General features: G+C 37.7%; 2 protein-coding genes across 5 annotated transcripts in view; one reads left to right on the forward strand and one right to left on the reverse strand.

Annotated features, from left to right (window-relative positions):
* Positions 1-78: 78 nt before the first annotated feature.
* LOC100186721 (A-kinase anchor protein 2) overlaps positions 79-24,116 on the reverse strand; it is a 25,786-nt gene continuing 1,748 nt past the window's right edge. The window contains exons 3-22 of one of the 4 annotated variants that reach the window (XM_026838860.1): positions 23,506-23,567; positions 20,836-20,930; positions 14,288-14,375; positions 13,482-13,808; positions 11,810-12,731; positions 10,549-10,689; positions 8,995-9,123; positions 8,619-8,724; positions 6,277-6,431; positions 5,100-5,240; positions 4,669-4,701; positions 3,999-4,300; positions 3,406-3,547; positions 3,007-3,337; positions 2,695-2,814; positions 2,293-2,455; positions 2,002-2,114; positions 1,615-1,776; positions 1,038-1,141; positions 79-353 (exon numbers count right to left, since the gene is read on the reverse strand). In XM_026838860.1, the coding sequence (XP_026694661.1) occupies positions 347-353; positions 1,038-1,141; positions 1,615-1,776; positions 2,002-2,114; positions 2,293-2,455; positions 2,695-2,814; positions 3,007-3,337; positions 3,406-3,547; positions 3,999-4,300; positions 4,669-4,701; positions 5,100-5,240; positions 6,277-6,431; positions 8,619-8,724; positions 8,995-9,123; positions 10,549-10,689; positions 11,810-12,731; positions 13,482-13,808; positions 14,288-14,375; positions 20,836-20,930; positions 23,506-23,567 (3,643 nt within the window). In that variant the 3' untranslated portion in view covers positions 79-346. Of the gene's footprint in view, positions 354-1,037; positions 1,142-1,598; positions 1,777-2,001; positions 2,115-2,292; positions 2,456-2,694; positions 2,815-3,006; positions 3,338-3,405; positions 3,548-3,998; positions 4,301-4,668; positions 4,702-5,099; positions 5,241-6,276; positions 6,432-8,618; positions 8,725-8,994; positions 9,124-10,548; positions 10,690-11,809; positions 12,732-13,481; positions 13,809-14,287; positions 14,376-14,676; positions 14,792-20,835; positions 20,931-23,505; positions 23,568-24,116 lie in introns of those variants that run through there. The other 3 variants (XM_026838857.1, XM_026838859.1, XM_002126055.5) reach the window with 3 other exon arrangements.
* On the forward strand, positions 21,421-23,411 carry LOC100176497 (alpha-1,2-mannosyltransferase ALG9). The gene has a single exon (XM_002125749.5). The coding sequence runs from the start codon at positions 21,495-21,497 to the stop codon at positions 23,271-23,273; it is 1,779 nt and encodes a 592-aa protein (XP_002125785.1). The 5' UTR covers positions 21,421-21,494; the 3' UTR covers positions 23,274-23,411.

Raw genomic sequence — 24,116 nt, forward strand, 5'->3', positions numbered from 1 at the left:
CTATAACTACTGCCTATATACCTTAACAATAAGTATAACATATATAGAATATGTAAACTTTTGTGCATGTACGACGTATTTACGCTTGCGTTGTGTCTTTATTGCTTCTATACATGCAAGGTTTATTTACAAATCAAAAGCACAATGGAACAATACTTACAACAATGCATATTGTGACAGCATTCACTGTAATAATGCGAGAAAACTTATAAAAACACGCGAATCCCAATATTTATGATTTCTATGAGAATAATATAGTATTTCTATTCTTCATCATAGTTTTTAAACCTGCCAGCTTCCCACTGCTTGGCAAGGTTACTTTTTCGGCGTGGAACGCGATTTGCTTTTACGACCTGTAGGTTAAAGTTAGATATTAATAATTAGCAGAACAGGATCTATTCAAATTGGTTTGGTGCTTGCATCGAAGCTGAAGTATGTCAGGTTCAATGCTTAATACTGGCAGTGGTAGCTTGATATGTGTAAGTGTTTTTGTACAAGACACTTGGCAAACATCGCTACATCAACCCAGTGATTACTATTGTGCATGGAATAAGACAGGGCATGGTGGTAAGGTTATGCAGATGACGGTATACGGTTCTATTCTATAAAGCTGAGGTGTGAAGTACATATTAGTATCGACCTAGTGAGCTGCATTCATACGAGAGTTGGCTCATTAGGACAAGGTAGGTCAAGTTATCATTGAAGCAAATAAGCAAGTTTGCTGAAGTGGGTGCCAACTAAGTGTTTTATAATAAATTATTGTGCGTACAAACTTGTAATGATGAAACACTACACTTGAACCTTAATAAAATAGACATTAAAAGTTTAATAATATTATTTTCAAGGGAATTTAGTGTCTTGCACATGATTACACTTTTGACAATGGTATCAATATCGAGCACCAAAACTGCTACCCTTTGGTTACAATGCAAGCACCCAACCACTGAGATAAGGTGCTGTGTTACAACACAACACAACTGGAACCAGGCAAAACAAGCACACAACACGGTACTGGAAAGAACCTCATAAATACGAACCGAGTGTTTCTTGTATTCTGCGGTTGATGCGTTGACAATCTTCCGAGTTGTTTCATCATTGGTTTCATTGAGGGTGGGAGACTGCTTCTGCGTTGGGGAACTTTCTGTGGGAGGTAATGTGTGGTTTGTATTGTGGTGGGGAGAGGTTTATTTTTGTGGTGGTGGTGGAAAGTTTATTTTATTTTTATTGTGAAAAGTTGTTTTATTTTTATTGTGGAAGGTTATTTTAGTTTGATGATAAAAATGTTATTGTTAACTGTAAGTGATAATAAACATTTCAAACTGATACTTGTGTTTTTTAAGTTTGCCCCAGACAGTACAGTCTTAGGTTGAGAGGAATTTGTATGTAATAAAGGGGATGTCTCTAATATGGTTATTTCAGATTGGGTAACTTTTATTTGAAACAGTGTCAATACATTAATTTCGTCACTCGTGTCTAAAGTAATTGTTGAAAATAAATGTTGTAACTTAAGCCGTAACATTCAGTTTGTTAGTTAAAATACAAGTTAGTTTAAAAGCTAAAAGTAAATGAAATCAAAACTTAATGAAAACAAAATTCACCCCCATTAGTTAATACTGGTGGCAGTTTCTTTGGTGTGTTTTCTTCTTGTTTAGGTGTGTGTTGTTCTTGTTGTATTTCTTTTTCTTGTTTGTGTGTTTGTTCCGTAATTTCTTTTGCCGGCTGACTACTGCCTTCTAGTGTTGCTATCTGCTTTTGTTTCCATTCTTGTTCGCGTTTCTAAACATAGAAATATTATATTTTATATTTGTTTCATTATTTGCACCAGCAACTGAACGATACCTATGTTAAATATATATATATGATTTTTCTAGAATAAAGTGGTAATGGGTCTACTCAGGCCTAACCACAAGTCCCCATAGCCTTTCTTACTTCAGGACCTTAACCATGTGGAACAATACACCTCATATTTAACTCAATACCACCAACAATAGTTATGGTTACCTCCGCTTCTTTTAATTCAAGCTCCATTATCGTTTGAAGTCGGTTTTTACTTGAAACGACGTCAAACGTTGGTCCTGATCTTTGTCGTGTCACAGTTACTTGTTTAACTGTGGCTGTGATGTAACAATGGCTTATGTTTGTGTAATAATGTTCAATGTAACATTAGGATTGTTTATGAGTAACTGTATATACACATTAATCACAATTTAAAACTCGACATTTGGTGTTTTAGGTTTAAAAATAACTTTACACGTCACATGTGTGTGTTATGACATCTTACTCAGTGTTCACCTTGTGGATTTTGTTCGATAATCGATTTGTCGACTTTCAACGATGTTTCTTCCACTTGGGGGGGTTGTTTGTTGGTGTCATTATGACTCATAACTTCCTTTGTTTCCGTAACAATGGGTTCTTGTTCCACAACCTCAGGGGTGGGTGTTGGGGTAAGTGGGGGCTAAAGGGGGGTGGGTAAAAGTTTAGCATTGTTCACTAAGTTTGAAGATTGCTATTGTTTTTCCATAATATAAAGAACTGTCGTTTTGCTGCTAATTGCCTTCTATTTGTTGTATTAATTAGTTTGATCTTCAGTATCGTATTCAAAAAGATAAATAATTAAATATATATTTACAATATTTATGGTGTAGAATGATATGTTACAAACTTTTTTATGTTAAATAATGTTTCAATAATAACCTGTTTGTTAAAAAACTTGTGTTTGGGGCTCACTGGTCCGACTGTGAGTGACTTTGGGTTCCAGCCTCTTGGGGTTACCACTGATGCAACTCTGTGAGAGTAGGGGGTTTTCTGTTGGGGCTGCGGAAGAGGATTAGGGGGTTTATTAATGTGTATTTGTGTGTTTAACCACAAAGTTACATAAATGAAAAGTGGGCACAAGGTGTATGAACACCCTATTATAATGACCCTCGTTGTTCCGCCATGCAAGGATAAACAAGTTTCATTCATTTTGGGTTATTTTTGTGGTTGTTAGCTGGTTGAGGATTTTACCTTGGCTGGGACCTCTGTATCGTCATGTGACGCAGCAGAGACATCTGACGACGGGTATTCATCTTCGTGACTACCGCCAGATGTCGTTAGAGAGCCAGGTCGGTCGTGGTCTGACGTAGGAGATGTGACGTTCGATCTAACAGGGTTAGGTGCGTTGCATTCAATACCAGAGTCTGCCCCATGGTCGTGCTGTTCCATGTATTCCGTTTGTTCGGTGTGTGGTTGAAATACGTCATGTGGTGACGTCATAGTATCTCGTTGTGACGTCACATCAGTGGAAACGTCACTAGTGACCGATTTTTCCTCTTTGTTTAAATATTTCGGTGGTGGACTGAAACGTGACAATAGCGTTAGTGACGTAACACTGATGACGACATAATGTGTGATTGTTAAACTTACGATTTTACGCTTTTGTCGTTTGTGACGCTTACATACGTCATAGCAAAGGCGGGACTTAGCGTCGGTGAATAAATGGCGCCGGAAGGTAGCTTCATGTACGTCGTAGATTCGTTTGATGACGTCATAGACAAACGGTCGATTTCTAGAATAATAAAGAATTGAAAATCTAATATTTTGCGATGGTGTCACAAAAGTTTCGTTTAGGATTACCTTTGAAGCTGCGGTTGCCATGATAGATACGCATATATATCTTCCAAATTAAACTGTGATTTGCTTATAATGTAAGATTTAACAGCAACGTGACTTTAACGACTATTGTTTTATTCAACCTGTCCCATCAAATACGTTTACAATATTTCACTTGTATACAAGTATGAGGTTGGGGGAAGCTGGGATTTTCATTCTATTTTCTTGTCCCATTTGGTCGTAAACAAAAAACATTCAAAGAATTAAATAACCGTATCCTCACGACTCCCATAGACCATTGTTAATTGTTTAAAAGACGATCAGGATATTTTGATATTATGTGCTAAAGATGTCCCGTCTTTCCCCGCCCTCTATAATATGCAATGTAATGTTTATGTGTTGGTTACCTGGTTCCAGCTTCTCATGTTTCCATTGTTCCTCTCTTTCCGCTGACTCCCTGATCTCACGGTCAATGAAACTTTCACCCGGTATCGGTTGGCTGTAGCGTGCCGAGTTGACCGGGGGGCCCTCAGGGCTCGTTGGTACTTTGGGGCTCGCTGGTGCCGCTGTCTTTGTAGGGCTAGCAAAGCTTCTGTACCCCGAGCCAGGAGTAACGGTGAACGAGTTTGTGCGGCGGGGTGCTGCTGCCGTCTTGCGGAAGTTGGTTAGGGATTTGTTTTCTTGCGATTGGTGCTCAATGTTTCGCCATCTGTGACGTAATAATAGTACCATTAAATGTTTTATCTCTTTGAACACGATAGCGAAGATCATATTGTTTAAAGAACAAAATAAGAAAATTAACAACACTGTCATTAAAACACGCTATGGATAAAATGAAAAGAGCATCAGTTCAAAATCGTGGCTGTTGAACCCATAAAGCTCGTAAATCGCGCAAACAAATGCCTATTATTACGTCATTAAATAAAACCATTCATTGCGTAATGTGAATTATGACATCACAAGTTAGAATCAAGGTAACAATCGTTCAATTGTTTATTGAATAATTAACAATCAGCTGTTAATTAAACCCATGACGTCATCAAAGGTAATTAACCCATGACGTCTCACACACACTACCTCGTGACGTCATCGCGGCCATCTTTATCTAACCTGAATATAATGTTGTTACCTTCACACGTATCCAAACTTGGCCCGACTAACCCAAACTTGCATATTTATTTGCTCGATATTGGACCTTTTTACATTCAACACTATTTACTGCCCCCTACATTCGTAACCGCTTTACCAAGCCCGTGTGACCACATGTTAACCGAAATGAATGAAGTATTTGCCACAGATCTTTAGGACAGATTTGCCCAAACACCCAAACCAGGTTACTTACGTAAATATAGGTATAAATGTACCTTCTAGAATAGACTTGGTCAAATGACCCCAAGTAACCCCCAAACACCAAATGAATCTATGGCCACATAATGACCCCAAATGACTTGCTTCAATACCCCTCACCCAGACAGTAACCCTAAATAACCCCAACCACTCCAACTTACTTGCTCATAATATTCGACACCCCCAGCGACTCCCTGATGACGTTTTCACTCGTGGGGAGATCCCCTGTTACGCTACCGTTGGACAAAACGCTGGACATCGATTCGGTTCGTTCACGTTTCTCTTGTGCTTGTCTCTGCGCTCTATAGTAATACATTGAGTATGAATGAATGTAACTTCTGTAACTGCCAGCAGTGCTATAATTCTGTAGTTATATGGAAATATGGCAAGGTACATTAAGCTCTGTCTCCGTGACTCCGTAGTAATGTATATAGAAAAAAACTTAAAGTTTATAACTGATGTATGTACCAAATGTATGTAAAACAAAATAACTGCCAGCAATGCAAAGCGATGATCGTGTAGTGATATGAATGTATATATGCGTGTCCCATCTGTATATGCAATCTGTGTTCTAAAGGAATGTGTACGATGTAACTTGCGTAAAACGAAATATTACCCCATCAGTTTAGGAGCTTTGTAGTGAAATGGATGTATGTACATGTATATATGTATCTGCTTATGGGAGGAATGTGCATGTATTATGTGTGAACGTAACTTGTGTACGTAAATAAAAAAATACTAAACAAACGTTTTTGTGCAAGACTGAGATCCTAAAAAACTGGTGGTAATGACGTCACATACCAAACACTTGTGTTTTTGTTTCTAGTTTATAAATATTGTGACGTCATAATATTTCTAAATCAAGCCCTGGACGCGATCTTCGAATAGAACGTTCTGGAACACAATGGACAGTTCTAACGCCTCGCGGGGAAAATATGTGAAGAGTAGAAAATGTGGGGAATTAAACATGTTTCGGTCAATTCGGTGTAATGCGATTACCATTACGTAGTAAATAGTATTTGTAAACGTAACAACAACATTCAAAAACAGAATAAAGCAACATAACATGAAAATATTATCAATTCGTAAACTTTTATCTCCAAACCATGTGGTTATGTAGAAATGCCATCACGACTTTAAAAAACGTTGTTAAAAAAAGGAAAATGTTATTGATCTTAAACAATATCCGTCTTACCCCACAATACATATATATGAATAGACAAGAGCAATAATAATCAAATATATGCAATATTAAATATTACGCTAAGTACTTTTATAGTACTACATATATATATATATATAGTATTACCACCCAATTTAAATATATATATAACTTACCGTTTCCACTTTCCAACTGAGAGTCTTTTATTTTCCGTTTCTTGTTTCGCGAATTTATCGCTAAGTTTACTTTCCCATAAGTTGATCGCGTCTTTACTATGAACGTTTGATTCTACAACTACTTCGCTGTTTGGGCAAAGCTCGGATAAAGATGCCTGTTGATGTAAATGTGAATATAGTACTGCGGGGTAAAATGGGATACCGTTAATACATAATATCCCATATTCCTTGACCGTGTTTTTAACAAGTATACAACGATCGAGACGTGATGATACAGTTAATAGTTCTGGTAAATAAAATGATATAATATTTCAGTAAAAATATAAACAGCAACTTTACCAGAAGATATATTCACTTGTATTACGTTATGCCTTGTAGCAACGACCGCGGAATATTTTATATATTTTGCTTCATTTTAACAATATTCAAAAAATCAACCACGTAAATTTGTTTCACAGCGGTACACAGTCCGTCGCTTATAACACGCCCGGTATAAAGTCTGTTACTTATCCTGTTTTTCAACGCTAACAACAACTGACCGCTACCTTGTAAACAATCACACTAACTTGTCAGTTTCACACCTAATGCCCACATTTGTTTATGACATCACTTTATAAGTGTTACGTCACAGTGCTGATTTTTGCGAACAAACAGCGTCGAAACGACCCCGAATTCGAATCATCGTTTCCTCCATTATGACGTAACGCATAACTACATTGTACCATAGATATTGTTCATTGGTTTACAACGCATTGACCTGCACCTAACATATAACTAACGGTCATTGCCCGCCTGGTGCTCAATGCACTAAACAGCTATCACCCCAACAAGCGCCTATATACTTTACCCCGTAAATATCTTTCAGAGTTTATAATTAAAATAACTTTAATTTGTCTCTTCGATTACGGTAGCAAAAAAAAATTAAAAAAAAATTGTTTTTTAAAAAATTGTTAAAACCGATAAAACAAGTTCTGGCAGTCGTTAAAACACGCTTACGGTAAAAATATTTTTACACTTCAGGTCTTGTATACCGGTGCTCAACTGTTCTATTCTTTAGCTTTATTTACTTCCGAACAAAACGACTCAGAAATCCAAAGCACCTTCCAATCTCTTTACAGCCGTTCCACACAGTATATACGTCTGAACAAATCACCGCAGAACCCCCGAAACCCCACAAACGCAAGGTCAATAGAGCGTCAAAATACACTTGATGATTTTCGAACAAAAAGAACCTAATTCCTGGAACTATGGTATATAAAAGCTGCTATGCAAACAAAATATTCCACCTTCTTATTTAACAACCGTTTGTCGTCGCCTTTTCCTTAAACTTTAAATGAATCTTAACTTTACCGTAGTAAACACTTCATAAACCCCCCATACCAGGCCTGTTGTGTATGTAAGCCTAAAATCTTCCAAAACACTAACAGTTTGAAACTTTAATATACATTTGCATATATTGCACAATATACACATATGTATAAATATGAAGAAGAACCGCAAAATTTACAGAATACCCCAAACTAAACCTTAATTGGTTTGTTATACTGGTATATCCCTTTTACATTTGCATACACGCATAAGATACACACAAGTGGTGTATCCATATCAAATTAATCGCAACATATACATTATCCGACCCAAGCTTGATATGAACCTACCGCAATAACATATATATACCTTCTACCACAACAAACACCTCAAAACTTAAACTTTAATGTTGTTATATAAACCGTATATGCTACCACAACAAACCCCTTTACCGCTATATCTCAACATTCAATCGCCTAAATAACAATCAAACAACTTCAACATCAATCGCGGCTCAATCTAAAACCGTCACAACCTCACTCTATTCTTACGTCATAAACCAACTACAAGCTCTTGGGGCATTGTTACGTAAACAATGTCTACAACAAACTACATTCTAGAACCCGCCATCCACGAACCGCGGTTGCCGCGATTTTCGCATTCTTCTCTTTTCGTATTCTAGAATACACCTATGAAAGGCGATTGTTACGTCACAGCGAAGTCGCGCGTCGCCAGAAGCAACGATTACCGAATCGTCGATCGCGCTCATTATTACGTCACAAAGCCCTTCAACTTTGACGTCACAATCGCTTGTTTGTCCAACCCACTCGTTTCCGCTCGATGTTTGCAACATCATAAACCTAGTTGGTCTGTGACGTCACACCCAACAAATACAGTTTCACTTACGTCATAATACGCTAACGCTTCAATGCGCATTGTTATCCCGATTGTGATGTAATAATCCAACGAACATTCATAATCCTTTAATTCCTTTATGACGTCAATGTTTGTTAACGAACAATGCATATTCTTACCGAATGAATTGATATAGAAACTTCCGAAGCGGATGTGACGTCAGAACTTGATGACGTAGAATGCGCGCTTGAACTTTCAATTCGCTGCCGACGCCGTTCTTCGTATCTATGGTGGGTTAATGAAATATTAAGGAATTGAACGTATGTAACTTATTTATCCTCACTAGGCGGGGCAACGGCAGTCGTTATAACACGGGTGTTCTGTTTCATACACATCGTGCCCGCTTACAAGTTATACCACTTATGTAACTTGTTAATCCTCGCATGGCGGGGCAACGACAGTCATTATAACACGGGTGTTCTGTTTCATACACCTTGAGTCACAAGTTACCACGTATGTAACTTTGTGAGTTATGGTTATTGTACATCAACCCACTTTTTGAGACTCTCCTTTTTGTTTTCATCCAACGTATCTTCCCATTTCTTCTCGACAGGCGGCTTCCATTTTGGGACATAATTGGGATTGTGTTTCTTCGTCATCGCTTTTATTACTTTTCGACGCTCACTGTGACGTAATAATAAGTCATACACGTTAAACAATGATTTAAAATATTTTTTATTGTGACGTTTCAAAGCTGAATCAGCCATTCGCGAATAATAATGCGTATAGTATTGTGGGGTAAGATGGGATACCGTTAGCACACAATATCCCATATTTCCTAATCGTGTAACAATTAGCGACTTTCTTTTAGAATTGTGAGGATATGAGTAAATATTAGGGCCAAATAGGACGGCAAGATAAAACATGTCCCGTCTTACCCCACCCTACACGTCCCACTTTGCCCCATCCCATTATGACGTAACATTCACAGGTATTCAAACCACCCGACCATGTAGACATCGTAATACTACACTCTGATTGGCCAATAATCGACCAATCGCCTTGAAGTTACCGCCCGTCGTTTATGTTGAATTATGACGTCATAAACACATAATTCAGGAACAGGATATAATGAAACTTTCGGAAACTTGAACTTTTTTTAAAACCGTGTTTTTAACGATTATTTGCGAATATTTCACAGCTTTTGCTGTTAATACCTTTCTCTTTGTTGGTTTATTTGATCTTTTGCTTTTAAGTTTATGATAGCAAAGATAAAAGTTAAATTGTCAAATAAAGGGGTTTTTTAAACCCAACATACACTATATCAACTCACATTGAGTTGCATTTAATCAGCAACAAAATCATAACGGCCAGAATTTATTTTTTTAACAAACTTCGTTACGAGACGTAGTTTCATAATTATGATGTGACAATGATAAATTGTCGGTTATAAAATCTAGATTCCAAACGCGATTCGAATTCTTACGCCTCGAGGCAATCGCTTTGGATTTCCGATTTCAATTGTTACGTCATTAACGGCTTATTCGGTTATAAAAAATTCACGAAATCGTGGTTTCACCCACGCTAATTACGATTTATAAGTGCTTTATTTTGGATTATGACATCATTTATTATAATTTAGTTATGTTCGCTGAATATGGCGACTTTTATTGCTTAATTAGCGCCCTATACCCCCGTCTAGCGGTTAGTAAAAATATAGGGCTTAAACACGCCGTCTAGCGGGTGAAAATATCTAATATATAAATTGGTACGCAGCCATCCCCGTTTATAACGAACCAAATCACTCTGTTAAGCTTCGGTTAGAGGTTAATGCGACTTGATTGGTATATATAGTGCTTGGACGTGCGTCTTATAGAAATACGTTGTCACCGAAGCGTAACAGAGCGATTTGATTGGTTAAAAAAAGTAATGGCTGCACACCAGTCTGTATTTTAAAACACACCCATAAGACTCTGGGTTAAGGCCAGAGTTGGCTGTTTACTTTAACCAAATATAAGGATTTATATGGTTGAGGTCCTGTGTACCATTCTAATTTATAAAACAGTTAATCAAGTGTATGCTCTACAGTGCCGTCTAGCGGTTACTTACGTTTCAGCCGAGTCGTCGACTTTTCCTTTCGGTTTCAACCAAACTTTATCTTTTGGTTTAGCTTGCCCGAACCACTTTGTTGCGTCGGTGTTTCTTTGGCTGTGAGCCGCGTTGTACGTCACTCGCGCGTTTGGATCCTCCCTATAATGCGGTCAGTGACGTCATAATGTAAAATAAAAGTTATTAAATTATCGAAAATAATAAATGTAACTTATTTATCGTCGCATGACGGGGCAACGACAGTCGTTATAATATCATGTATGTAACTTTGTGGGTGATTGTTTTTTGCATGTTTGACAATTGGAACAACCCATTAGTGACCTCTGGATTGGAAAAATCGACCCCATAACCTCTTGATTAGAGGCAGGTGCGCCAACCTCTGCGGCAAGGGTACAGGACAAATATAAATAGAATGGTATAGTGAAACAGTATTGTGACGTAACAAACACCAACCGTGATTGCCGCGCTGCAAATGTTCGCGGAAATCTAAGTAGGTTTATGACGCAACAGTTGCTTTGTGACGTAACAGTTGTTCACAATTTTAATGAAATTAGGGCGCGAAATTAGCGAGGTAGGGCGCTCACGGCGAATTAGGTGTGACGTCACAATAGCCATAGTCATGTCACTTTGTTTTTAATTAACATTGACGTGTCGAGGCTTGATTGCGTAACAATGCCGTTAGAACAATGCCGTTTATTATAAAACCAACCCTTTGTTAAATTCAATTGTTTGGTTGCAATTAAAGTTCAAATGATGACTGTGATGTCACAGATGAACTGTAACTATGACACAATGTGACTTTCTAAGTAAAGTAAAAAATTCGCGAAACTTCGTAAAATTCCACCTGGAGCGTTTGTTGTAAAAAGCAATTGTGACGTAACAAAGCAACAATGGGCAACGATTGTCTAAATCTCCCACACAATAGACACACTTATGACATCACAATGATAGGAATGTACCGGTAGGTTCACCTGATTCTACGATTATAGTAAGGTGGGGTAAAATGGGTCATGTATTTATATAGTACTGTGGGGTAAGATGAGATACCGTAAGCACCTGAATCCCATATTTTCTTAACGTGTTTTAACAATTAACAAGGCGCTTTTAGAGTTGTAAAGATACAGTTATATAATTCTGTAAATATTCTTTGTTTAATACTAAATGGAATCAGGAATGAAAACATGGCTCATTTTGCCCCAACCTACTATAATTCGAATTTCTCATCTCTATTATTACGTCATAATACCAACTATGAACTTACGGAACTTCATCTCGATTGACCAACCCCGTACGTTCTATTATTCTCATCTCTTCCTCTGTTACGTCACTTAGAACGTCTGGATATTCCACGATAACTAAGTTCGGTGACGTCACTTCTGATGACGTAGCTTTTTCTGTGACGTCGTCTTGTTCGACTGTGACGCGATCTTCAGTGATTGTGACGTGTTCCTCAGGAACAAAGCAGTCGTCCAGTAAGCTATCTTCTTGTAATACGTTAACCGCGGTCACAGCTTTCGAATCAGCGCTTGATTCGACGTCAGCGACTTCCTTTGTGACGTTTACATTCGATTGAACAGGATCGCGATCTGACGCGAAACCTGATACGTCACGGGGGGACTCCCCCACAGCTGTGGCTTCGCGAATACCCTCTGTGACGACACAATGGGCGAGATTGGGAGCGAAATCGCGTTCTGCATCTGTGATGTCATTAACGCTGTCTATTGTTACGTCATTACCGTGTTCGATGATCGCCTGCGTGTCTGTGAGGTCATCAATGTGTTCAAAGGGTTCTGTGATGTCATTATTCGATTCCTCTGTGACGTCACTTTCTTCCAGAACATTGTTTTCTGTGACGTCATCAACCATTGCTTCTATGACGACACTAACTTCATGTTGTAGAACGTTCGGGTTTGAGTCTTCTTCCGATAACGATTCCCCGTCGTTTGTGACGTCATAGGAATATCGCGTCGTCACTTCTTCGTTTTCGTCGATCGACGATGTGACGTCACTAGCGCTCGATGTTTCTACGTCATCGTAAAATTGTTCCACAATTTCATTGTCAAGTACTTCTACATCCCTTGTGACTTCATGCTCTCGTGACGTCATACCTGTGACGTCATGATCTTCTGACGTCACCTCTTTGATATAAACAACGGGCTGCGCTACTTCCATGGTTGGTGAATCTGGAAAATAAAATAATAATTGTCGTTGTTTGTTACGTCACAATTACGCGAATCGGGGTCATTCCAGTTCTTATTGTCGCTTGGGAACAATACGCCAAAGTATTGATCGCATACGCGATTTCTGCAGCGATTTTCGTTAAACCTTTAAACTCAATTATGACGTCACATTCACATATTCACGAAACTTCTATTGGTAACTTCCTGTTAATTGTGACGTCATAATTCTATATAAACGGCTCGATTCATCAAAATCGTGATCAAAGGTTCCTAACTTACATTCCCTGACCTCTATTAGAGTTTTGCTTATTGCGTAACAATACAACTAACTACACATAGCATTATGACGTAACAGTAGCTGCACACCACGCATCTGCGACCGCGATTTGCGCGAACTTAGCGTTCCAATCAAACTCAAGATTAATCCCCCCCAAACCACCTGCGGTTTCGAAATTACTTCCTTTCTAATCGAACAGCGCGACTCTTTTGTTTCCATTTACTTCGTAATGACCTCTGTGACGTCATAATATCGCTGTGAAGTCATAATAGCAGGTAATGGGGTCATTATACTTAGGTAAAGTGAAACTAAACGGTTCTGTTACGTCATAATCACTCCGATTGTTTCCAAACAAAGCTTCATTGAAAAAGTTCCATCAAGACAATGGGACACGCGTTTCGTGTGTTACGTCATAGTGGCGGTTGTCCAGTCTAACTTCCGAAAAAAACAATGAGTAGTTGTGACGTAACACTTACCACGTGGTTTCCGTTTTTTCCTCGGTTTAGGTACAGGTGGTACGTCATCAATATCCTCTGTGACGTCACTGTTATCTTCTATGTCGTTATCAAATATGACGTCGGTTTTCGGGTCTGTGACGTCATTGTACGCTACGTAATCGCTTGTGACGTCATGGTTTTGATAAGTAGCCGTTATATCATCTTCCAAATTGGTAACGTCATCACCCGATGACGTCACAGACTCTGATGTTGTCATAGATACAGTTCTGTCATGGTAGAACTCGGGGGTTTCCAATGTTTGCGTCTCTTGAGCGCCGCTAGTGGGTTCGTCATGCTCCGGTGGTTCTGCGGTTAAAAATATTTTGAACCAAAAAATATTTTCAAGTGACGTAGCACAACAAACGGAACAGCACAAATATATTTGCCGCATATTCATACGTTGGGTTAATGGGTAAACTATATGTATACTACACGTACTGTGCCCGCCATGTTTGCCTACACCTGTATACCAACCACTGTTACCACATGTTTAACTATTAACCCAACATTCCAATACACCGCTGGTGCAACAAATCATTTCAATTAAGTTTAAACATGGCTTACTAAATATAGGCAATGGTTTATCGAATATTTATTACGTGCCAATTTATAGCATACACAATACTTAACTTACGTGTCCATTTATACTAACTTACTTCTGTACCCATTATACCACACACACTTCAACTTACGTGACCATTTATAGCATACACAATACTTAACTTACGTGTCCATTTATACTAACTTACTTTCGTACCCATTATAGCACACACACTTCAACTTACGTGCCCGTTCATCCATCTGCAGCTTTTGTAAAGCAAGGTCGATCTTGTATTGTAGTTGATACCTTGGCGCGAGCTCCGCGAGAAGTTTCTGTGATTAAACAATTGCTATTATGACGTCATCAATAGAAACAATGCACCTCGCGATGTAAACGTCGCTAAACAATCATTGGACACTTTAACTCGAGTTTCCAACTTTTTCCTTTTTTAATCGAACGAATCGTTAATTGAATCGCGCGTGTGGCTCGATATATCGTTTGTTACGTCACACTTGCCACATTGTGACGTCTCTGGGGCATTATGATCACACAAAGACCATTATCTTGCCCCGTATGCTGTAGCTCCTTCGGGAATTCCCCGAATATATTGTCAACATGTTCTAGAACACTTACCGACTTTTCCATTATTCCCCTCTATGACGTCACAAACCCCTAACCTACGAAACAATCGAAGCGAAAACTCGAAACCAAAGTATCTGTAAATATTAGTTGTGCAACAGAATGTTCAAAGTCATCATGACGTAACAAACACGTTGTTTGTTATCCTTACGTCATAAACACATTATTACATATTTCCAATTCGCTGACTAATCAAACATGACTTGCTAATTTACAGGAATAATAAAAAATCTCAAATGTTTGTTAAGTTGAACTTGTTTGTTCGCAAACAAAGGTTGTTTATTACGTAATAATCCTAACTATGTTCAACCATTGTTACGTGTAAGTTCCCATTGTTAACGATTGATGACCCGACAATAGTTGATAACAGGCGTTAACTTTGGGTTTATTACGTAATAAAAGATAACAAAAGCTAAAATGAGGTAATAATTAACTAAATACCTCCATAATTTAAACCTTAACCACGTTGTATCTCGTAAACTTTGTTAGAACTTTCGTTTTGCCGCTAAATGTAGTTTCTATGCCACTAATTCTTTGTCAATTAACTATTACTTAACAAACAAGTATTTTCTAGAATCTGTGACGTCATAATGACGTAACAAAGGAGCAATTTCTAGAATTTATTATTCTTTAATTTATCGATCCGTCTGGAATTCGCTGCCTGCGATAAACGAACGTCTGTTACTGCTTTGTGACGTCACACTGCCTGCATAATGTCTCCTCGGCGCGATGATTTTAAACTTTCTTCGCTTGTGACGTAATAAACAAAACACGCGTACCTTCTCTGTCATCGCCTGTGTCGTAACAATCGCGAAACAATTTCAACAAAACTGAAATTCCTTTCGTTTCGCGTCGAAACTCAGCTACAACCCAATAAATAATTGATGGGATGATTTTCGAAATTTATCCCAGAGCCTAGTACACGCTTAACATAACTGTAGGCTAAACTTTGAGTTGTTGTTTCTAGAAACCCTCTAGCTTTTAATACACCACGATTTTGGCAAAAGTACAACCCACAAGTTCTGTTTAATATATTGTGGTTTTGGCGGCCACGCTCTTTTTAACAATTTTGTTTTTACCCATAGCATTTTTAACGACTGTCGTTTTGCTGCTAATTTTCTTCGTTGTTTTTAATAAATTTGATCTCTACCGCATTTAAAAAGAATAAATAATTAACTTGACTTGTCTCATCTTTATTCTAACAAACGTGCTTCTTATTTATGATTATGTTTGAAATTCTAAAACACCAACAATCTTTTTAGAATTCTTTCCTTTATGACGTAACCCCCACCTTTGTTTCTTACTATGACGTATAAACTTGAATTCGATTGAACCTAACACATTGTGACGCGCTTGTTTGTAATAATTATCACTTATGACATCACATAGGTGGAACAATAAACCATAACACGTGACCGAGGGCATGCATCGCTGTAGGGGTTCTTATCGTCTGTGACGTCACAACATACCTCTGCAATCTAACTTATGACGCAACAGTGAACATTATCAAAGCTACTATAACCCCCCCACCCACTGCGTTCCGGAAGTTACGACTTTAACTTTAAAGTTTCGTCTATTACGTCATTTCCTGCACTTTCAACGCCCCAATAAACGACAAAACCCCACACCCCATTTTACCCCTCAGTTACCCCATTCTATTCTATATGTGTCCTTGTCGAGTACATTTAACCCATTACCCATAGTTCATAACTATTCAGGTTTCTACCCCCCCCCCAGCAACGTCATATAAATACGTCACTTTACACGTCACAATACACCTTGTTCCATCATAATCTACCAACACTGTTGCAACTAAAGTGAAAATCATATCAATGATAAAACTTTTAAACAAACTACGTCATAATACAAATATGACGTACTAACACGTAACAATGCACTTCATACTTTGGCCTTCAATAGCAAACAACAATAAAAGTTTAACAAAAAAATCAGTAAAAAATAAAAATAAATTTAACGTTTAAAAACTAGTATACACATACGTTTAGTTTAAAAATAGGAGTAGGCCATAGTTAGGTTTGAACATTACCCAAACAAAGTTTTTTTAATAACTACTAAATCAAAACCTATAAAAGTTCCAAATCTTCTAATTATGTAAAAAATAAATCTTTTTAATATTTTAAACTTTACTTCTTATACCAAACCAAGTAAACCGACCACGCCTTATACACAATGGAACTTCAAGTCGTAAATATTTATTTTAAAAATTCAATTCTAACATATTTCAACCTCGCTAAAATATATCCAACCCCCACACGTTATCCACAATACATTGAACGATGCGCAGCTTAGCGGTTTGTGTTTTGCTTGGCTAACCTTCCATACGCACTGTGTTTGCCAACCTTCATATTTATTCTACCCCCTCACACACGGTGACCGGCATAATCGGCAGCAATATTCAAACCGCCGTCAATCAATCATTATTTGATGGAATTTCGCTCAAAACTCGATTTATATTCTGTGGGGTAAGATGGATATTGTTGGAAACGTGTCCTATCTTACCCCACTTTATTCTGAAACTTTGCTAAAAAATTCGCGACCTATTGTTTATCTATTGTTACGCAACAAACAAACAATCAGTTCTCTATTGTTGACGTCATATTGACACTATTATGACGTGGAGAAATTGAATTTTAACTAACTATGTCGTAACAATTCGAAGGTGACGCCCTAAACGCGCGACAATAATTACTTTTATGACGTCACAATATCATTTCTAAACTTTCCGGTTGAACTTCTGCACTGTTACGTCATAATCGAATCTATTGTTAAATGACAATCAATGCTATATTACTACGTCACAACGGTTCTTAGACGTGATCAAATCGAGAATCATTCCTGCTTTCGTCACAATCGCTATTATGACGTGAGAATTGTTTTATTCCCACGTGATTATTGATAATTATTACAAAACAATCCCTCTTATCAGAAAACAATCGCTAACAATTAAAAACAACAAAACAACGATTGTGACGAAATAATCGAATTCCAAACGTTCTGAAACGTCCTATGTGACGTCACAATAGCTCTAATTCGATCAGCACGCGACCACGTGGTCTACATATTCTAGAATGCTTATAATAACACCGCATTGTGACGACACCAGTTGAAAGATTCTTACGTATTAAACGCCATTGTTATCCAACAATGCCAATTATTCGAGAAATATTTTGTTTTCATTGTGACGTCACGATGCGTAGAAACCGCGAATTGTTCCTTGATCAATCGCGGTTTTCATCGAGAATCATTCCATATTTGGAAAGTAATTGTCGCGTGATTGTTACGTCATAATTAAATATTGTTGTCGCATTGTTTACAAACAAAGCGACTTGTCCGTTGGGTTTATGACGTCACACATCGACAATAAGAAATCCGTCCTAGAATTTGTCGAATTGTTCTCGAAATTTTGCTTTATTACGTCACAAATGCTGCAAAATCGCGATTTCGCTGTTGTTGGGTCACTAGCGTTCATGGTTTGTGACGTCACACCTGTAGCGTCTGCAGCGCTCGTGCGTGTAGATGTTGTTTTCCCCAAATATGGAAACCAGACATGGATGTGAACATCGCGGTTTATAAACCCGGGGGTTGACGTAATAAACCAACCCATTGTGGATTAACAGTTACATTTGTTGTTTATTAGGGCGGGGTAAGATGGTTCATGTATTTATTCTATTTTCTCGTACCATTTGGTAGTACACAAAAATATTTAAAGAAATTTATAAAAACGCATCCTCATGACTCTAGAAGAGCGTTGTTAAAACTAACCCATTGTCGCCTAATAAACGATTATATTTGTTACATTATACCCGTCTTTGTTTTCAAAAGCGGTGCCGACGAAATAACCGAAAAAACGTGATTTGTTTTTCAAAAAAGTTTTTACTGTTTTTATTCTGTAGTGTTTCTACGTTGTAAATTTGTAACAAACACAAAAACAAGCATAAACTTTAATATAAATAACATAAACAAACTAACTTACCAAATCCAGATTTTCAAAATTTCGTTTCAACAAAATTTCCTAACCGTAAACTCTTATCTCTGATTGGTCAAAACATAACACGTGGTTAGACAATGACGTCACAACGTGGTCAAAGTGTCGATTTTACGTCATAAACAGCAGTTATTGTGGTCCCTGCGAGATCGCGTTTAACGCGATTTGTTTCCTTGGTAGTCGTGTGCATTCATGCGATACCTTGGGCTTAATGGGCACTTGTTACGTCACAGTGCCCCCTATGACATCACTGAACCTTGACGGATCACAAATCTTCTTTCTTTACGTCATAATCATTCTATTGTTAAAGTATAAAGACGGTTTTCGTCAAATAGAAAGATAAAGGTATAAGAAAACATATATAATGACGTTATAAAGAAACAATCACGTGTGTGTCTGAAAACCGCTTGTTTATGACGTCATATCGATCAATTCTGAGCATCGATTTTAGTCAAAAACGCGATTTTTTTTTCGTTCCGGTTAAATTAACTTCGTTATCATGTAATACGTCATCCGTCTCGCTCTGTGACATCACTATAGGCTGTGTCCATCAACAAAGCTACTTATTTTGAAATAATACACGTTCTATATCGTCATACAGGAAATGAATTTCATAGTGTTCACAAAACTTCAATTTTGGGCGATTTATTCGATGTTTTAAACCTGGAATTACAATATATAATTCAGCGCTTGTAGAAGACTGAGTAGACTTGGTGAAACATCTGCTATATTATATTGAGTCTATACTTGATAATTGTAACCTTGATGTTCATAATTAAGATTTTTGTATAACATACACCAAAACTGTTGGCATTATCAGTGCTTGTAAAATACTGAGTAGACTTGGTGATAATTGTAACCTTGATATTCATATTTAAGATTTTTAAACATATACAAAAACTGCGGTATAATGGCTAACAAGGTTTATACTTGATAACCCTGTATCTTACATCTAAACACCTGCACTGTGCTGGAACCTTTGCAGTTCATTAAAATCAATGTAAAACAGCCGTAAGCAAAACCCGCCTTGATGTAAATCAATACACTGCAAACAAGCCGAACAATGTTTAACTTTCTCCACAGTTAAACATCATCAAGTTAACGCTTGTTTCGCAAAAAGATTGTTAATGAACTACATACACCAAGTCAAGGGTTAATGGATACGAAACACGTGGAATTATGTGTTAGTTTTATATTTAAATGTAAAAGCTGGTATCGTATAATTTGTTGTTGTCAGGTATGGTATAAGATTGATTGAACTTTTCTGGCAAATTATTTTCGTAGAACCGACATTTCGATATCCGCAGATCGTTTACATATAAAGGGTATAAGAGAAAAGCAATGCTTGCTTATTCTGGTGAAGACAACCTGTATAGAGCTACATAAGACTTATAAACCACGACCTACAGTACTGTGGGGGGGTAATATGGGACACATTTACCATTTAATATCCAAGTATTCTGATCGTGTTTTAAGCAATTAACAACGATCTATGAAAGTCGTGAAGATACGGTTTTATAATTTTTTAAATGTTCTCCGTTTACTACCAAATGAGACAAGAAAATAGAATAATAATGTGTTTTATCCTCCCCACCCTACTATATACTTCTACCAGGCCGTGTAGTAATTTATTGGTTTCGCGCAAGCAAAGGTAACCACTGCTGAGGTATGCCCTCTTAATGATAAGGTGTTCAAATATTTAACACACAAACGTTGTGTCTTCCAGTTTATTTCTTTCCCCTGTAGGTTTAAATAACATAAACTTTGTTTTCGTATTTGAAAAGGTAAAGCTGTGTTGCGAATTTAAGGTTTGAATTTGTAAACAACGGCTGCCGTGGGACATCGATTAAAGTGGTCGCCGCCAGACCAGAGGATATGCGTTCGAGGCCCTTCGCTGCTACCATTATGGCCATATGTGTATTTGAGCAATACGTTTAACGGAAATTGCTCCAACCAAGTGTTCACTAATGGGTTGTCCAAATTGTCAGCCATACAAAAAAACAATCACCCATAAAGTTACATAGGTGGTAACTCAAAAGCGAACAAAAGGTGTATGAAACAGAACAAAACCCATTTTATAACAAAACAGAAAACATAACGACTGTCGTTAATAAATAAGTTGCATTTAATTATTCATACAAACTCACTGTCGCCCTCTTGCGGGTGGCCAAATCTCCATTATCGATCACTGAAGGTTTAATTAATTCTTTGTTTCGGGAAAATACCTCAAGTTCTTGTAAATCTAAAACGAATATTTTTAAAAATTAAAAAACGTAAATCATGGTGTTAAAAAATCAGTTAAAATATAAATTAGGTTAAATTTTGTTTATTTCGCCGAAAATACTGATATTTCCTTGCCGAAACAACTTGTGACACGCGCGTAACAATTACCTATTGTTGTCAATTCTAGAAATTTTAGATTCCAGATTTTCATAATAGGGATTATGATTTCACTAAAATCGTATTATTGTAGATTTTTGATGTTGTATAATATTGTTTCTTGGTCGTTTGTAAGCTTAATATTCGGACGTATGGTTTACGATTTAATAATATTTAGTTTTTACTTAGGCGCAGCAAAACTGGGTAGTAGTGAAGAATCCTCCCTTACGTTGCAGATTAGACAATATGTTCTTGGTTAGTGGGGGGAGGATTCTTTACCAGCACTCAAAACTCGAATTGCATTAATAATAACATTGCAAAGTTTGCGTTTTTATTGTAGGTTGAATATACATTACAATGTCAACTTAATTCTTGTTTTTCTGTACAAGGAGCAAATTGTAGATTTTTTTACATTTTGTTGTAAATAATGAAACACAAAAAAGGAATTTATATAAAAACCGCCCCCCAGCAAAAGGAAGGGGAAGAATATGTGGAGGATGCGAAAGATTGCCGGAAAGATGACTCGAAAATATCCGAAGTTTGGTTGCCCAACTCTAACACTGCATTTAGATTGCTGATGTCAGCAAATTTGTGTTCGGCGCTCATGAACAATGTAACAGATTGTGATGAGACGTACAATTACTGGGAACCACTGCATCACTTGTTGTATGGGGAGGGCTTTCAAACGTGGGAGTATTCGCCTGTATATGCGATTCGCTCATGGGCGTATATTTGTTTACACTCTATGCTGACATGGGCACACCTTGGGTTTCTGAACGAAAACAAACTTTTAGTGTTTTATTTTATCCGGATGATATTCGGCTTGGTATGTACTTTATGTGAGATACAGTTTTATAAAGGAGTTTCGTTGAGGTTTGGGAATAATGTTGCTCGTATACTACTAGCATTGATGGTGCTGGGAACTGGTATGTTTATATCTTCCACTGCATTCCTACCAAGTACCTTCTGCATGTTTGGAACCTTTCTATTCATGGGGTTGTGGCTGCAAGAGAAACTGAACCTCGCTATATTAACTGTAGCAGCAAGTGCAATCATAGGTTGGCCATTCTCTGTTGCCCTTGGTATTCCACTGGCTGTTGACATCCTTATAAGGCGGCGAAAGTATTGGTTTTTCACCAAATGGTGCTTGGTTGCCATAGCTACAATGTTGCTTCCAAGTTTTTTGATTGACAGTTTTTTTTACGGCAAACCAGTCATTGCATCATTGAATATTTTGACTTACAACGTATTCACTGAACATGGGCCAGATATTTATGGCACAGAACCTTTATCGTATTATGTAATCAATGGATTCCTTAATTTCAACGTTGCCTTTCTCCTCGCATTGTCAACAATCGTCATTGTTCCAATCTGTGAGGTCATAATTGTGTTGAAACACGCAGGTTACCGACCACCCATGTTGTTAATATCTTTCTCAATCGCACCCATGTACATATGGATCCTAATATTCTTCACACGACCTCACAAAGAAGAGAGGTTTCTTTTCCCAATCTACCCCTTAATATGTTTATCATCAGCTGTCACAATCGCAACATTGCAAAAACTTTATGGATTTTTTAAATTCCATCGTTACTTGAGTGTTCAGTGGATCGCGGCGTTGGTTTTGACCATATATGGAGTCATATCGTTGTCCAGGTCTTTTGCTTTGTTCAATGCTTATCATGGGTCAATGGAACTATATCCAAAACTCCACCATATTGCGGATAAAGCTGATACAAGTGAAACGACAGTCCGTGTGTGCATGGGAAAAGAATGGCATCGATTCCCGTCAAGTTTTTTACTTCCCAACAATTTCACACTTGAGTTGATCCGGTCTGAGTTCAAAGGTCAACTTCCGGCCAAGTTCGAGGCCCCAGGATTGGAGGGCACTCGAGCAGAACCTCGACATTTCAATGACGAAAACCTTGAGGAAAAATCCCGCTACGTTGACGTTGAAACTTGCCATTTCCTGATTGATTTCAACCATGGTGAGGAATCAACGCATGAACCAATCTACAGCCAACAGCAGGATAATTGGAAGATTTTAAAAGAAGTTGATTTTCTCATTAGCAAGAAATCGACATCATCTTTGCACCGGGCGTTTTTCGTCCCGTTTTATTTTTATGAACGAAACGATTTCGGAAAATACCAGCTTTTGCAATCAAGAACTAATTTGTTGAAACGTAAACCTGATTCTAATACGTAGTGATCGTTGTGTAGGTATTTTGTTAATGAAGCAGTGAATATTACAGCGGTGTCGCCAAATACAACTCAACTTATAATCATCTATGAAAAGTGGTGCAACCAATATTTGTTTATTAATAAAACTGCAATATTTGATTTATTACTTGTTTTGGCCTAAAATTATTCAGTGTTTGTTACAAGTTGCAACTAAGTAGGTGATTGTGGCTTTTTTATTTTGATTCTGTATCAGTTACCTGGTTGTTGTTGTTCTATTCCCCTCTCTTCGTTCCTTAGATCTTGTAACCTTGAGTTTAATCTGAGGAATAAATGTTAGTTAGTTGGAGGTGTTGGTTGTTTGGCGTTTGGAAGGGTTGTTGGTGTCACTGGGCGGGATCAGCTAACTTTGTGGGTGATTGTTTTTCTGTATGACTGACAATTTGGACAACCCATTACTTGGTTTAAGCAATTGTCATTAAGTGTCTTGACGATATATATGCCTAAAATGGTAGCATCGTGGAGCTTTGAACCCAAAACCTCTTGGTAGAGGCGAGTCGTTTAAAGCTGTATCAGCATGTTGAGTGTAGACAGGCGAGTTATGGTTGGTATGGTCATATATATGGATTCGTTTACATATAGTTCATTCACCTCGTCGTCTCGTCTTTCAAGCATTTTAACTCCCCCTCACAAACAGCGATCACTTCTCGCAATTCTTCCACGTTCTCTTCCGCCACCGTGCGGACGTCTAAGTTGGCCAACCATATCCGGTTGAGGGCGTGCGCACGTCGAGCGCTTTGGATTCGTTTCTTGGCTTCAGTTTCAAACTTGAGCTCTTCTATCTCTCTAAACTCCTCCCCGATTTTCTGAT

The sequence above is a fragment of the Ciona intestinalis genome, unplaced genomic scaffold, assembly GCF_000224145.3.
Source record: "Ciona intestinalis unplaced genomic scaffold, KH HT000122.2, whole genome shotgun sequence".
NCBI classification, from domain to species: Eukaryota; Metazoa; Chordata; class Ascidiacea; order Phlebobranchia; family Cionidae; genus Ciona; species Ciona intestinalis.

What these genes read in the sequence shown, in the direction of transcription:
- LOC100176497 (XM_002125749.5), top strand. Translation starts at nt 21,495, where the DNA reads ATGAAACACAAAAAAGGAATTTATATAAAAACCGCCCCCCAGCAAAAG.